The sequence below is a fragment of the Falco biarmicus genome, chromosome 10 (genome assembly GCF_023638135.1).
Source record: "Falco biarmicus isolate bFalBia1 chromosome 10, bFalBia1.pri, whole genome shotgun sequence".
Classification (NCBI taxonomy): domain Eukaryota; kingdom Metazoa; phylum Chordata; class Aves; order Falconiformes; family Falconidae; genus Falco; species Falco biarmicus.
In genome coordinates this window covers 10,440,807-10,456,831 of record NC_079297.1, presented here as the reverse complement: position 1 = coordinate 10,456,831, position 16,025 = coordinate 10,440,807, and the positions used below count along the sequence as shown (strand labels likewise).

The 16,025-nt window shown below is 44.3% G+C and overlaps 1 protein-coding gene across 1 annotated transcript in view; it reads left to right on the top strand.

Annotated features, from left to right (window-relative positions):
• Nucleotides 1-16,025, top strand: part of BMP7 (bone morphogenetic protein 7) — a 47,962-nt gene that overhangs the window by 19,347 nt on the left and 12,590 nt on the right. Inside the window, exon 2 of the mRNA XM_056354769.1 lies at nt 5,625-5,817. Coding sequence (XP_056210744.1) covers nt 5,625-5,817 — 193 coding nt within the window. The remainder of the gene's footprint in view (nt 1-5,624; nt 5,818-16,025) is intronic.

Genomic DNA, 16,025 nt, shown 5'->3' with positions numbered 1-16,025 from the left:
CGTTTTCTGTAGCACTGTGGCCATCAGAGGGAAAGCAGATAAAGACTTTCCTACCCACTAAACTCACCTACATGACTTCTTCAGTCCTTGGGGCCAGGCGGGCACAGGTAGACTCTGAAAACTTGTTGGACCTCAGTGCTGGAGTGTGGCAGGGTTTTTTTTGGCATCCAGATCTCTGAGGGGTTTCTTAGGCAACCCTGATGGCTCTGCAGCCCAGTCTCCTGCCTGGCTGAGAGGCTGAGGCGAGGGGGTGTTGTCTTTTGGAATCTATTTTCCTTTGACTTATCTTTCAGTCTCAGGAATTCAGGACCTTTAATCTATTTGAGATTAAAGTCCTTTACAAATCCCTTCTGGCCTTTTTTGGGAGTAAAGAAGTTACAGACACCCTACTGCACATTCCTTTTGGTGCTTTTTTTCATTGTAAATGAGAAACAAGTAGCACTCTAATTGTTGTGAGCACTGCAATAAATGAGACAACTACTTTTAAAGTGCCTTATAAAAACAATTAACATATTATCAGGCGAAAGCGTTAACTGGAAAATGTAAGTTTTTACTTGTTTAAATACTCAAAATATATTCCAACTGCATCACCCAAACGTGCCAGGGAGGAGGAGGTATGGAATTACCGAAGCTTTCCCAGTTTGGCAGCCTGAGCACAAAATCTATTCATCTGGTGTTTACTTTGCTTGTGAAAACCAGATTTTTTACGTCTTCAGAAAACAAGAGCCTAAAAATACTTAGGCAGGTAGACTGGCAAAAGTAAAGCCTCCCGTGAAACCCATTGAAATTAGTGGAAATATTTCTATTGACTTCCCTGGGGCTTGGATTAGCTCTTTAATGCTTCTGTAATAATTAGTTTTTAACACAGTCATTCTTGGAAAATTATTGCTGTGATTCATTGGTTCTTTGCTTGACACATGGAGTTAGGGATTGACATCGTGCTACTGGGCTGGGTACTAAGGCTAAAATGGTTTCTTTGGTATGTGTACAGAGAAATAATAACTGCTGCCAGCTATGTCTCAACATAATCTTTGCTGTCATGCCTTGCCCACCATCATTCCGTATTACAGAACCAGTGGTCCAAACTGTTCACAGAATTAGCTCAGGTTGGCTTTTTGCTTACCAGTAGGGATTTACAAAGAAGCTGGAAATAGTCAGGGGTTCTTATTTCTGGTCTCAACACACGTTGCTGTGAAAATGACCAAACATGGGATCAGTTCAAGTTTCCCAGCTTTGTGCTGATGTGTCGTTTGCTTTAGAAGTTTGGGCATCCTGGGGTTTTAAACCAGGATCACAAGCTTTTCTGTCCAACATGACTTTCTTAGTACTGGCTTCAACTGTATTGCTCTGAGTTCTAGATGTCGACAACTACACTTTTTCGTCCCTGCATCTTAATGTTTTCTAGTTTTGTATTAGAAGAGTACACTTTAGGACATGTCAAAACAAGTACCAGGTATTTGTTGACATTTTATCTACAGCTTTCCCATATTTTTGGATCTGATACTTGGCTACTTCACACCTGTACATGTATCCCTCCTGTTTTCTTTTAACAATCCCTCTTGTTGCAAAACTATGCAGTCCTGCCTCCTCTTGCATCACCGTAATGCCACAACAGAGTCGGTTTGGAGAGACAAAAGACTTCAGAGAGATCAGAGCCCTATCTGTATCAGATAGATGAGTGCAGTCTGTGCAGCATTCAGATTGTGGACAGATAGTCGAGGCCAGACTTTCAAAGATGCTAAGCTTACTTGCATATTTGCAACAGAGGTGTGGCAAATTTACTGATAACCACTAACCTGAGATACGTGCTTGTTTTGGTTGGATCGCCTTAATTGTCCTGCACACTTTTTGGTGTCTTGTTTATTTTCCCATGAATCTGCTGTCTGCCTCCATCCTACAGCTCCCAAGTCCCATTGTCTGGACCTTTCCTTTTCCAAAGGACTGTGCCAAAGGGAGTGCCTGATGATCCCCATGTACCATAGCTATGATTAACTGCCACTTACCATGCCCAAGAGTTATTTTGCATCAGCAGATTTTGAGCCACGTGTTAAATTAGATCACAATTTGTCTACAGTGGTTGTGCCTCCAAAATGCAGTATCAGTTCTAGAAATGAGGAGGGGCGCGCATTTACACATGCATCACCTGTGAGTGACTTTGGATTGTTTCTTTAGGAGAGAAAATCCACTGTTTTCCCACAGCTGAGGCACACAGTCTGTTTCATAGCAGAATTATTTTTCAAGGGTGTTCTTCCTTTTCATATTTTACAACCTTTGATTGCACATCCAGAGCTTTGGCTTTCTCTCCAAACAGCTGCCTTGCCAAGGCATTTGAATTGTGGCAGTTTCTGAGCTGGAATTTCCAATGTTTGAAATTAGGAACTGGGCTAAAACCATTCACCAAAGCCTATGGATAGTAGTGATTTGTAAGAGCTGTGAACCTGGGACAAATAAGAGTTCAAGTTCTTTGGGCAGAAGGGCTATTAAAGCGTGCCCAGCAAATATTCATATTGCTTGATGACTTTTAAGGGAGCATTTAACACAGAACGGCTGACAAACAGGTGAGATTAAGTCCTTCAAGAATGACCAAAAGCTTCTCATTGTGGTATCAATAGGGATCACAGATTTCACAGCTCTAATAGAGAAACTACAGTTGTATTCGAAGAGCTGCAGCAATTCTCCTGACTGTTTTGGTGAACACTTATAATACCCCCTTTTTTTTTTTATTAACACATGACACACACCCCCTCAAACTGCTCAGGTAATTAATTGGAAATGACTCAGTTGCAGAGCTGTCAAAGGTCTGACCAACACCCATCCAACACAGAAAACTCAGACTTCTTGAGCGCTCCCCTGCTTACCTCGTGCTCTTGTGCTTAAGGTATTACTGGGGTCTACAAAAAGTGCATGATCTTTTATACTGTTCCCAAGTACCAACACACGGCAGCATGAATTAAGGATAAGATTTCAGCCTTCGTAATGAAGAGTCTTGCTTTTATGAGTTCAAGTCAGACCCTTAACGTTATTTTAACATAGATTTTGGTGTTTAATTATGTAATAAGATTTACTGCAGTCATCTAACAGATGTTGATTCAGGGTCAGTGTTTCTCATAAATTAGTTCTGAAAGGATTTGTTACTTCTGGGTCAGCAGATAGGTCCAGAGTGCAAAGAAAAAGGGGAAAAACAATAAACACTGAGTTGAAGGGTTTCTTGGGATTCTTTCTTCTGTTACATATCCACATATTTTCATGATCTTAATGACTATAGCCACAGGAATGTTTGCTTTAACACTAAAGATGGCTCAGGCCAAAACCCTATATCCAAACATCTGCAAAGCATGGGAAAGTTCAAACTTCAGGGCTCTTTGTTTTATGACCCTGGCCGTTAATTTTTCATACTAATATGACACATTTTTTCTAGGGCTGTGCAATGGGAATCACCATGAACTCTAGCAGCACCCGGAAAAGTTTCATCTTCATGTGTTTGTTGTCAGGCTTTGTGTATGAACTAAACGCTGGTGTTGGCCGATGTAGTTGTCATCACATATTTACACTAACAAGGTGCACCCACCTTCCTTTGCAAATTCAGCCTTCCTGTGTCATTGGAAGCAAATCACATTGGTACATCCTACCGCTAGACCTCTCTACAATACACCCTGCTGGCGATGTTATCCATAATATAACTAAACCCACACAACATTATATTCATTCTTCTATAGTTGTGGTTAAAGGAGCTATTCCATATTAAAATATTTTTTCCTCCTCTCTATAATTTAGGTGTAGACAGATTCCTTTGAGGCTGAAATCATACTCTTTGTATCTTACTCTGCTGAGAATACTTTGGAGGAAAGGCATTGAGGCACATTTAATAGTGTTGCTAGCACTTAGAGGGCAGGTTTAGCCTGCCAGGTGTTTTACAGACACTGGTGAATATTCACAATATTCCCTCCCTTCAGGGTGTGAGAGACTGAGTGATCTTCCTCACTCAGGCTGGACGAGACGTTACAGCTAGAGGTGTAACGATGTCGTTCATTCAGTGCACGCTGAGACTGCTCAACCTATAAAACCATTTGCTGAACTCAGTTGCCTTTGTCTTGGAAAGTTTAGGGGTTTCACATCTAAAAAACTCCTCTAAGATTAATCCCAGCTATTAGTAAGAGCGCTGCAGTATTTCCCAAAACAGCAATCACACAGTGGCAAACTGCGAGCCCTGGCCTCCTTGCAGCAGCAGCGTGTGAGCGGAGGAAGAGCCCGTGGCCAGCCACTGAATCCCGGCCAGCAAAGCAGCGCTGAACCTGCTCTGGGTGAGCGCTTGGACACGGCCCGGTTCCCAGAGGCTCCCCATGCCCCATCCCTGCCACCGGGGAGGCCCTCGCAAGCGCTGATATGTATTCATACCACACAGCGCTGTAAATTTAAATAGCACTTTCCAGGCTCGGGCTTGAAACTCCTCTTTTTTCAGGAGTAATTCCATTTAAGTCAATGGATTTACACAATGGATTTACTGCTGCCAGAAGAGAATCAGGCCTGTAGAAAGACACACATTCTTTGCCAAGAAAATCTCAGAGCTAACTACTTGAATTGTGCAGTCGAGCTGCAGGGAGGTCAAGTGGACAGACAACGGGACTAGGACATACGGGAAGTCCCTGGTTCAAACCTCAGCTCTTAAAATGTCATGTGGTGTGACCTCTGGCGAGTCAGTTCATCCCCTTATACCTCGGTTTCCCCATTTTCCTTTGTCTGACTTGTCTATTTAATTTGGAATTTGTTCCAAGAAGGGTGCTTTGCTTCGTGTGTCAGGATGGGGCACTGACACCTCGCCTCCCCCTTGCTGGAGAACGGTCTTGAAGTCTCTGTTTCCTCACAACACCGACCCTCAGCTCCAAGATCCACAAGCAGTGTTACACGAGACCATCAGCTGTCCATCAGATGACAGGCAGACCTGTCACTTGGCAGGATAACGCACCATCCTAGCACTGTCTTGAGAGGACTCTGGCACTTGTTATTTCATGGTCAGGGTTGGGAGTGGAAGAAGGTCTTTGCTTTGTACATTTGCTTCACAGCCTGATCGCTAAAGATGCTTTAAAATGAAAGCTTTGACCCTGTGCAGTGGGGCTGTGAGCTTGTGATGAATTCAGCTGGCACTGGATGTGGGTCACTGGCATGAAAAGCCTCAAGGACTGGAATGTGTGTATATATGTGTGCGGGTATGCGTGTGCATGTGCAATTTTCAGAAGCAGAGTCAGGCCAAGAACCAGCACTCCTGAAAAGCCCCATCTGTTCCGTTCTGCTCCTTCCCACAGCAGCTTGGTCGTTATCGGTGGCAAATGTCCAGAGTCACTTATCAAGCATGAAGCTGCCAAAAATCATTAAAACACAACGGTCACCCACACCCTGTACCAGCCAGCTGTGAAACTGTTTCAAAGACAGTCTGATAAACGCATATATGCTTATAATAGCCAGATAGAGTAATGTATTTCCTATGTGCTTTAATGAACCGAACAACAGCATGAGATGCTGCAATCAGATATTCTTGCCCTTTTCTGTTGTGGCAACTTGCAAGCTTGTTTGATGGCGAGGGGAAAGGGAACAAAGCAGGTGGCTAATGGGCTGTTTTTCTGTTTCAGTGGAGCATGACAGAGAGTTTCACCATCAGCGCTGCCACTACCGAGAGTTCAGGTTTGATCTCTCCCGAATCCCAGAGGGGGAAGCGGTGACGGCTGCTGAGTTCAGAATATATAAGGATTACATCCGTGAACGCTTCGATAATGAAACGTTCCAGATTAGTGTCTACCAGGTACTCCAGGAGCACCCGGGAAGGTGAGTGACCCACAGGGAGATCCTGATGAAAGCACAAGCACAGCATGTTCGTTCAGAGAGTTATGTCCACTACTTTTAGAAATACTGGTGCTATCAGCAGAAGTGTCTCTAGAGCTGGGTTTGGGCATCAGGGTGGAAATCTCTGTCAATGCTAATGCAGGGGGCACACAGCTGCCGTGGGCGGTCAGCCACCAAGGGCAGGGGTAGAAGGTGCCCCGCGAGCCCCGTGTGCCCCAGAGAACATCCCCAGCGCTGTTGCTCTTGTCCCTGTGAGCACTCAGTAGCTGAGGAGCCAACAAGCCTGGCCGTGTGCTAGTGCAGGAAAAGATCATAAACCTAAAGTATTTCAAGATTTCTGGAAGACCTACCCTCTTCCTCCTGCTGCTTATGGATCCTGAGGTGGCAAAACCACACCCGAATGCTTCCTTCCTAATTGTAGCTTAATTACTAGCCTTTATTACTGAAGGCGTTCAAGATCCCTAATTAACAAAGACAGATGACACCATGCTTTTTATATCGACTGATTGTTTTGCATGTGCAAAACTACAAGATGAGCTATTAAATCCATTCCAAGCAATTATTAATGTATGCCAAGCTCCCTGACAAATCCTCCAGGGAACTTGAATAAGAACATATGTTCAATTTTCTCATCTGTTTTTAGTTCCAATTAATCAGCGATCCCAAACCATTTATCAAAGGCACTTAGTTTCATTTGCACATATTTCTTCTACATACAAACCCTACCAAAAGTGAGACTGCATTTATTTACATGAAAAGTATTTACAGTCACATGCTAGTCAGAAGTTATTATTTAGGATATGGGGTAATAAAACTACAGCCCTAATTTAGGTTTATGAAAAGAGAAACACTAGGGATTTAAAAAGGAGAAAGTCCAAAAGGGTAAGAAAAAAATATATTGTAATCAGGACTCTGGCTTTATACTTTTATAAGAGCTAATAAAAATGCAGAAAAAAAATTGAAATATGACAGGAAACCTTATCAACGTTTTTAAATGGTGAGAATTTCTACCAGCTTTGCTGCATGGTAAAAGTATTTAACCATTGGTGTGTTTTCTTCCACATCTGAAATTCTGATTTTATGGCCTAAAACTCATGGGTCTTTTGGCATTTCTAATGACACAATTATTTGCAGAGTTTGGGGACTATGCTAATATTAATCTATTTTAATCAAGCAACGATAATTCAAACTGTACAGTTCAACCAGGCTTTCTTAAAGGAGAAGGCAACAAGCCACAAATGTGCATAGGACCCATTGGATGTCTGGTTTACCCTAAGTTTATTCCATCTTGGGCCCTTCCAGAGACAGAAGCCTCCCTTTGCTGTATTCCTTGAGTAGGTTGTTTAGGTGCCAGCCTGCAGGGATGACTTTTCACTCTTGGGAAGAGCAGAAAGAAGAGGTGTTGGCAGATGAAGAGGCCTAATCGGTGTGCCAGGGCATTAGGGAATTGCCAGAAACCTGTTCTTGGAGTAAACGTCCTGCAGGGAAGTTCTCCTTCAGATCCTGATGAGCGATGTTGGTGCCCACTAGGAATCTTACTGATGAAAGTTAGGATGGCATTTATTATTTTATGATACATCCACAAGTTTGTTACAACTATGTTTGGAGAGGGTTGCAAGGTACCCACTGGGGATAGTTATGTGTGCAGCAGCAAGTGTTTCTGCAAACTGTCTCCTTCACAAATTCTTATTCCTAAAGGAAAAACTGTATGCAAAGGGCAGACATACACATGAACCACTGGCTGGAAGAGGTGAGGAATCTTGCTAATTATACAGATGTTCCATACAAGATTAGATGCAATTTTACTGCATCATATTCACCACAGGAACACTATTTTTAATGAGTGTTCGTGCATATTCACCCTTTGCATACATTTTGGCACAGGCAATGGTGAGTTTTGAACAGTTTGTCCTGAAAAAATATTCCTGTTGGTTTGGATTGACCAAAGGTAAAAATATTGTCACTAACATTTGTAAAAATATTTGGTCTTTTTCTGCATTTTTCCACTGACATTTTCCATCCGGCTCTGTCACAGACCAGTCATCCAAGTCAGTGTGTCATTGGGCAAGTGGAGAAAGAAAACAAACTCTCTCCAATGTTGATCAAAAAACACCCATTCACTTTGATGCTTCCTTGGCTGTTTGTCTCATCCTGAGCAGGCTGGAAAGTCAGACCCATCTGACGTTGTTAGCAACAAGAGCAAAACAAAGCCAAACCCTCCCCCCCCACGCAGGCACGAAAACCTTTGCTCGAGTTGGGCTTTGTAGATTCCTCTCTCTAGAGCATGGCAGGTACAATGGCCAACAAAAACCCAAAAGGGTTTCCCTCTCCCTGTGCTCTTATGATGATACAAGAGCAGTGGATCTCCCAGGAGATTGCTGGAATTGCCCTTCAGGATCTGAAACACCAGGTATTCTGCAGGCTGATCCCCCCCCTCCCCCACTACATGCACGTCCTGGTTAGGTGCAGCACGGCACAGGAGCTCAGTGCCAGGCTCCCCAGAGGCAGCTGCAGCATCGTCTCTCCTTTGTAACACAGCAACACACAGCAAAGATCAGGACAGTTTCTAGGGCCACAAAACCAGCCCGGGATGCAACTGGAAAGCCCAAGCTGAGACTGATTGGAGATTTTTTTTTACTTTGAGGGTAAAGAAACCATCAGATATGCTGAAGGCTTGATTTTCAGTTAAACCTCAGATGAGCCTCCAGTTTGTAGGGTGTGATGGTGTGCCCTCAGTTCAAATAAACCATAAGTACGAACAGTTCAACAATTAATGACTTGCTTTACAAGTTCAGACAGGTTGGCAGGTATCTAACCAGCAACATCTCTTGTCTGCAATTTATTGTTGGTGAAAAATACAGGCATAGGTCTTTCCAGACAAACTGCTGCACCCACAGCAGACTGTTTCTGAAGTCCTGCCCCTCAACAGTACCAACGCTTGAACACAGGGTGGAAGCTGTCCTCCATCCGCCTGCCCAGTCGTGGGCAGATAGATGCCTAACAACCCTGCCAGTAAAAGTAAGAGCCTGGCCCTGTCCTTTGTAGCAGATGGGATGCCACTCTGGACTTTGCTTAATAGAAATTCTCTCTCTGTCAGACTGAAGATATTATTACCAGACCAAATGATCAAATATCCTTTCTGGCCTTTCCAAATCTATGAATTCATTGCAAGGCAAGCTTTTCAAACTGGCAACATCTCCTTGATAAAAAGGCATGTACCGCATTCTTCAGGCACAAAGCATCAGTTATTCACTTTAAGCAAACAAGTACATTCATGAACAAAAATGTTCCTAATATCACAAACACTGTGAAAACAGTTAATGTTTTGACTAATATGTCTCAAAGCTTTCCTTGGTCCAGTGACTCACGTCCAACTTCTGTTTGGTCTTCATGGTTCACTCACCCAAAAGCCTGGGAAAGAGTTTTATAAAGCCAGTGACTGGCTTGAGAAGGGTGCCGAGCAGCAGGACATCAAGTCCCTGTTTGTGGTCACACACCCTGGTAGTGGGCACTAAAGGCTGCTCTCGGGGAGCCAGGGGCTGCTCAAGCCTCCGTCTCCTCCCTCCTGGATGCCGCGGGGAAGCAGAGCAGATTCCAGTGCTAGGGCACACGCATCACAGGGCACAAGGCTTGCTACAAGGTGTTGAAGGTCATTTATCTTGGGCACCTAGGCAGGGAATGTGTCAAAATAAAGCTTATGGATATGAGCCTGAGAAAAATGATACTTTTACAGTGTAATCATGAAGTAGTTTGTGAACTACTTTGCAAAAGAAATATCCATTACCCTCAGGCTCTCCACTATTGTAAGCAGTGGCCAAAGCTAGAATATCAAAGGGACTGAAGTGCTGAAGAGACACGCAGATACACAGTGGGATTTCTAACAGCAGCTAAGCAGGTTGGATACCTAACTCCTATTGTAATTGATGGGAACTTGTGTATTTTCAAAAAGTACCCATGCAATTAAGGGGCAGATTATCAGTTGGGGCAACATCTTCAATTTATTGACCTGAGGCTGCAGAAAAAATGAGGACTGTATAGCTCCCCTCAGCCTCAGAGCTTGATCCTGCCCATCTGCCTGCACCTTCAGAAGCTAAAAAACCTCATCCCAGAGTTACATCTCCAATTTCATTGGACCCAGAACTTGCACTGTGGAGTAAATCCCAACCTCTTTGAAGTCGATGGGAGTTTTGTTACTGGAGAGAATAAAGCCAGGTACTTGACCAGCCTTTGGTAATTGAAATGTAGTTGCTTCGTGTTCACTTTGTGGCCATTATGGATTTCACAGGCTTCAAAGGCAGTGAATGATTTGAATGCTCATGTTACTGGCCCTACAGAAGAACAAGATCTTGTATGATGCATTCCTGGGTTTGACTTGCAGCTGGAACACTTTAGTTTGTGCTTCAAACTACACCACTTCTGCACCCAGATCAAACCTGAGCCCCTCTCCAGACCCCTTTCTCCCATTCATTGGAGTCTGTTTCCATACTGTGGGTTGCAAAAATGTAATTCCAGTAACTAAGAAAGGCTTAGGCCCACCCAACCCGCGAAGCAGATGTGCCTTCTTTTTGGAGCTTTTTAAAGTACCAGCATGATCGTTCCAGGGATGGTGCAGCAAAGAAAGGTTTGGTTTGTTTTAACATTGTGCCCCAGCACCATGACGGTATCTGCAAGTACTGACAGCATCTAGAAATTTAGCTGACAATAGCTATGATTTTTGGGGGGGGTTACTTACCTGCAAGTCAGTTGATAACTATACTTATTTCTTCGCAAGTAGCAAGGGAACTTTAGCATGGCAACCCTATAGCTCTCCAAGATCAGAGCTGCATCTAGTTATCTCTTTCAGACCATTCCTAAAAGCCACTGCAGCCTGCAAAACCTCTGACAAATCTTTAACTCACTTAGCAAGGCATGGCTGTTCACAAGCACTTGAGTAGCTGCAAGAGGCGTTTTGCATACCCCAGTGGGCTCCTGCTCAGCTAGACTGATGCACTATTCAATGCTGAATAGAAACAGCTGTATATAAAGTGTCAGAGATATGTATATAACCTCATTTCTCTCAACACTGCTTTTACAAGAGGCTTTGTATTTAGGAAACATGTTGCATCTCTCTGTAACAAACTCCCATTGCCACTTCTAATCAGTCTTGGAAACCTAGATCTTACACCCATCTCAAATGCTGCACAGGGAAGGGAACACAACTACTAGAAACACAAAATAGAATTAAAAGTCTGCTGAAATTTTAAAGGGAATTTAATTTCTCCCAAGATTCAACAAAATTTACACAGATCTGTTTCACTACCAGTACAGCCAGTTTTCAGACCAGTCCGTAACAAATCACCTCCAGCAAACTGTATTCCTGCTGTGGCCATGCTTCACCTGGAGGAGACCCCAGGGTGTGTTTGGCTGGGAGCTCCCCCCGGGGCACGGGGAGGGCTGTTATCAGTGGGGAGGTCGAGGGAGGGATAAGCAGGGGATCCCAGGCAGGCAGGGAAGGGAAGGTGTGGGAGGAGGGCTGCATCAGGTCTGTGTACAGAGGGTGTTGCAGACGTGCCAGGGAGAGGCCCAGGGAGATCCTGGGGCCCTCTCAAAGTAGGAAAGTCTGAAAAATATTTTCCTAAGCTTGTCTTTGGACAGCTGCAGCTGACTTTAAGCAATGACACCAAGCAAACTGGAATCTGGATACTGCAGTTTTTTAATCCAAACAGATGTCTTCTAACCCCAGATCTCCTCTCACCCTCCCAAGATGCCCTTTCTGCCTTCTCCTCCCTCCACCTGCTCAAAACCAGACGTAAATTGCCCCTATCCCCCCATGCCAGCTCTGTCCTTGGGCTGCCTGTAAGTAAACTTGCTGTCTTGCACCATGCCTGTGACCCAAACAGCCACTCGAAGGTTAGAATACCAGTCAGAATGATAGGATTATGCTCCTAGCTTAATGGCTGTGGTTTGCATGCCGAGTCAACAAGACATGTAATGCATCTGTGCCTCAAGTGTTTAATACTTTAAAATGGAAGTGGGAGAGCTGAACTATATTTGTAAAGTCATTCAAAGTCTTTTGCAAGGTGTCACAGTCTGGTTATTGTTTAAAACACTGTTAGATCTGTCATTCCTGAAAGTAGCAGGTAGGGATTAGAGCACTGGAGCGGCTGGGCGGCTGCAGCGTGCTCTTTGGGCTGGCAGGGTACCCAAACACAAGCAAGGGACTGCAGGACCTGCTGGCAGTGGCTCTGGGCTGGCTGCTGCCAAGGACACAGCCAGCTGAGCCAGGGCTCCAAGCCTGTTCCCAGCCCCGAGTGCCAGCACGTCACCGAAATCAACTTGTCTTGTAATGTAATGAAAGTTGCCGAGAGTCACCTTTGCTGCTGCTGCCTGTCCTTCTTCCCATTTATTTTTATCCCACTTGGAAGTGCTCATTAGTATTTACTACCACTTGTCAAGCAGCAGCTTGAAATAACAGAGTTAATGAAGGGGGTGGGGAAAGTGAGCGAAGAAAACAGATGCAAAAGCAAGGGCTGTTTGGTAAGAGAACGACCCTAGATTAGTGTAGACTTTACAGCATTATAGTCTATAAATGCAGAGCTTCATCTCCTGTTCTCTCTTGCTATTGCAGAATTCTCAACTTGTATTTTCACTGAATCTCTCTCTCTAGTCCATGTCCTTCCTTGTGTCCCAGCTCATCAAGGCAGGTGACATGGGGAGATGCTGCCCGTCTAATTTTTTGATACGTTTCTAGTGTGCATGGCTTCAAACCAAAGTGCATCCTAGAGGCTGAAAAAAATACCCCAGCAAAAGGCAAAGAGCCCACGTGTACTATTTTAATGAAGCTTCATGGTTGTCTTTTATCTTAGAATTACTGCATTGTAACATAGTAACTCTTCCTCGCTGTTTCCTTTCAGGATGCTCTTGCTTGCCTTTTCTACATTCTGTCTCCCCTTCTTTCTCCACATGTCCCTGCAGACCTCACTTCTTCCAGTCCTTTTCTCTTCCACTCATCGCCTGTGATTCCTTTTCTCACCCCACTCATGCTACCAGCCCTCCACAGGCCTTTGGCAGCTTCAGCCCTTCAGCAGCTTCAGCCCTTCCAGCTCCATAACTCCAGCTGCTTTCCAGACACGATCTTACATGCATCCTCCCCAGCCACCCTCTCTTTGCAATACTTGTTATTCACCCTTGAGTCCAGAAAACAACAAGTTCATAAGGAAATTTCGTAGACCACACAGCATTTATGACCTGTAGACAAACTTCTGGGAGTGCTTTCTGATGGAAGGTGACTCTCCCTTCTGGCATGCAGTACCAGACACTACCAAAGTGGTCAGCAGACAGGTGCCAACCTCCTGTCCTCATCTTAGGCTCCATTGACAGCCCGGTGCTTGAGAAAACTGAGCTGAAAGCCCTGAGTTTATTAAAAACTTTGACACTCCTGCTGATGTCAGTGCTTTGAACGCTGAGCCATTTTGATGTGTTCTCAAGAAAACATACTTGTGGTCTGGATCCAGACTTCATAATTCATGTAACTCTAATCTAGACATTAACATTTCCATGTCCCGGCTTAGTTTTCTGTAAAATGAAGATCGCGTGCCTTTTCCTATCATTTGGGCTGGGGTAAGAGGTTCAGTATAGTTTCTGCTATGCTCTGAAGTTCTCAAATGAAGGGAGTTAATGCAGGGCCAAGGAACCAAAGTGCTTTTCTGCCTCCTGGTTGCAGAGGCATTATACATGTCACTTCAAGAATGCTCTAAATATGCATAGTGTTGGTAGTAGTAACGTACCAGAGTGAGATGTGCCCTAGAAACCTTTTCCTTTTGTGCCTAGATCTTTATCTTAAAGCTAAAACCCAAACCAGCCATATTAGTTATGCACAGCTAGCACTATCTCATATGACAAGTCATTAGATGGCAGCCTGCAGAGCAAATTTTGTTTAAGTCTAAGCAGAATAACATTTCTTTGCCATGTTTATTATGTCTTGTCCAACAATGATGTCTAAAGGGCTTGCTATTAGCTAGTGACGTAACCCCGTTTGCCAGAAGTCTTTGGAGAGCAGGGCATTTCACTTCAAGGGAGGCTATTCTTTTTAAAAGAACAAGAGGTTTCTTTTCATTGGAACAGGCACCACAATGTCAGGAGCCTCTGCTTGCAACACCAGTCGAGTTTTGCATCCCATCACTGGCCGCTGCTGGTGGGCCAGAGTGGAAAGTGCTAATCCAGGAGTGCTTGAACTTCTCCAGAGAGCATCTGACACGGGGCCTTTTTGGGTCCAAATGTTCCAAGCGTGTGTGGGAAGGACGGTTCCCTTTAGTGGGTCCCTTTGATCTCTCTCACTTCAGGCTTCCCCTCCAGGCCTATTGTTTGCACATTGCTGTAACTACAGGAAAACAAATGCATTATACAATTTCCCAGACTGACTCACCCTGGTACTTGATGCCTCATGTTGTCTGGTTACCCTGATTGCATCATGTCAGCATGGGAAGCTTAAAGCCTGGTTTTTCTGAGTAATACTACTGCAGTTGAGCAGTAGCTAAAAACAACAAAAAAAAGGTTATCATTATTGCTATTATCTTCAACCTGCAAACTACAAGGGAGAAAACCCAAGCAAGCCAAGTCCCTATTAACTAAACCTTGTGTGAATCATGAGTTCCAGTCAGGGGCCATGCTTAAATGATGCAGTATGTGAATATAAAAACCCTTTACTTCTGGAAAATTGGACTCAGCCATTGGAACGGGCCAATCCGTACTACTCCCTTGTCCCTGGCTCCTCTGGGATGCGTTTTGTTCAGCGTGTTGTAAACAGGGAAGGGCGGGAGGTGTCCGTGTGGCTGTGTCATGCACCGTGGGAACAGGGCCATCGCTTCTGGGTGGGGATGAAACCCCAGGAAATTTGTCCCCCAGTTAGAGTGCAAGTATCTTTCATTCCTGTAACCAATGTGTATGTGGAGGGAGGGGCTTATCCATGCTCTTTATCTTCAGCTGTCCTAGGTGCACCCGGCTGACAGCTCCAGGGAGCAGCTCGAGCTTCCCCATTGCTGCACCACGGCTCCTCCTGAGCCACCCACTTTGGCTGCCCAAATAGCTGCTGAGATAATCCTCACAGGATCCCCTGTGCATTAGCAAGAAAGCATTGCAGCAAGTTCAATTCAGATATAGGGCTTCTTCCAAAACCCAAAACTTTGCTTAGAAGGAAGCAAAACACCCTCTCCTGCCTTCCTCCGTGGCAGGGACACGCTGGGCGAGGGGAAGCATTACAATCATTGTAATCCTGTGCCTGCAAAACATCTCTTGCAAGTATCAGAGCTTGGCTCCTCTTTTTGGATGGAGCCGACACGGGAAGCCACTGCTTCCCTCAGGCTGCTCCACACCGCACTGACTGCACCCTTGGCAGCACGGCAGCATCAGCTGTATCTACATGTTCAGCTGTGTGGTACCTAAAGGTATCACGCATCAGTGAGGAGGCAACAGAAATCCTCTTTTGCACCCTGGGTGGTGTGCTCATGTGCTCTGCAGGAACTAATTTCAGAAGTTTAATTTCATGTAAGCTGGCACAGAGCCAGAGGCAGTGACATCTATTAGCTCACGGAGGAAAGCCATCATCCCTTATATGCTCTGGTCCACAAAGGCTGAAAGGAAAGCTGTATAGTGAAAACACTGCAATAAAGCTCTATTTCTGTTTTGAGTCAGCTGTGTGGGACAAAAGCTTTTAATTTCTTGGTATCTCACAGGGAAAAGAATCACTAAAATCTGTGAGGCAAAAGGCTCTATGCTGACAGCACTTCTCAGATTCATTTTTGATCTCTTGATATTTCATGCGAACAAGAAGCACTGTGTAAACTAAGTTAAATGTATGTATTTGCACTGACAGATCAATAGTGACAAAATTAATAAGGCCTTCTTCAAGCTTTGAGGACATGATTAAAGGGTTTTTGCAAGGATATTTCTTCATTCAAAAGGATATAATTACACTTAAACAAGTTATCGTGTTTGTGCACTGTAAGTACAAAAGCAGCTCTTACGGGACTTGTCTAGACACTTCCACTGTGTTTCTTTGTTCTTCTTGTAAAGTTATTTTTTTATAAAGGAACTGCACCACTATGCAATTTTTTCATCCAAGTTTTATCTCTTTCTTAATTTCTGATAAGTGAAGATTCTTTCCTTTACAGAACCTGTGTTTTCTCAAATTTTCATTTTACAGAAATTTGCCG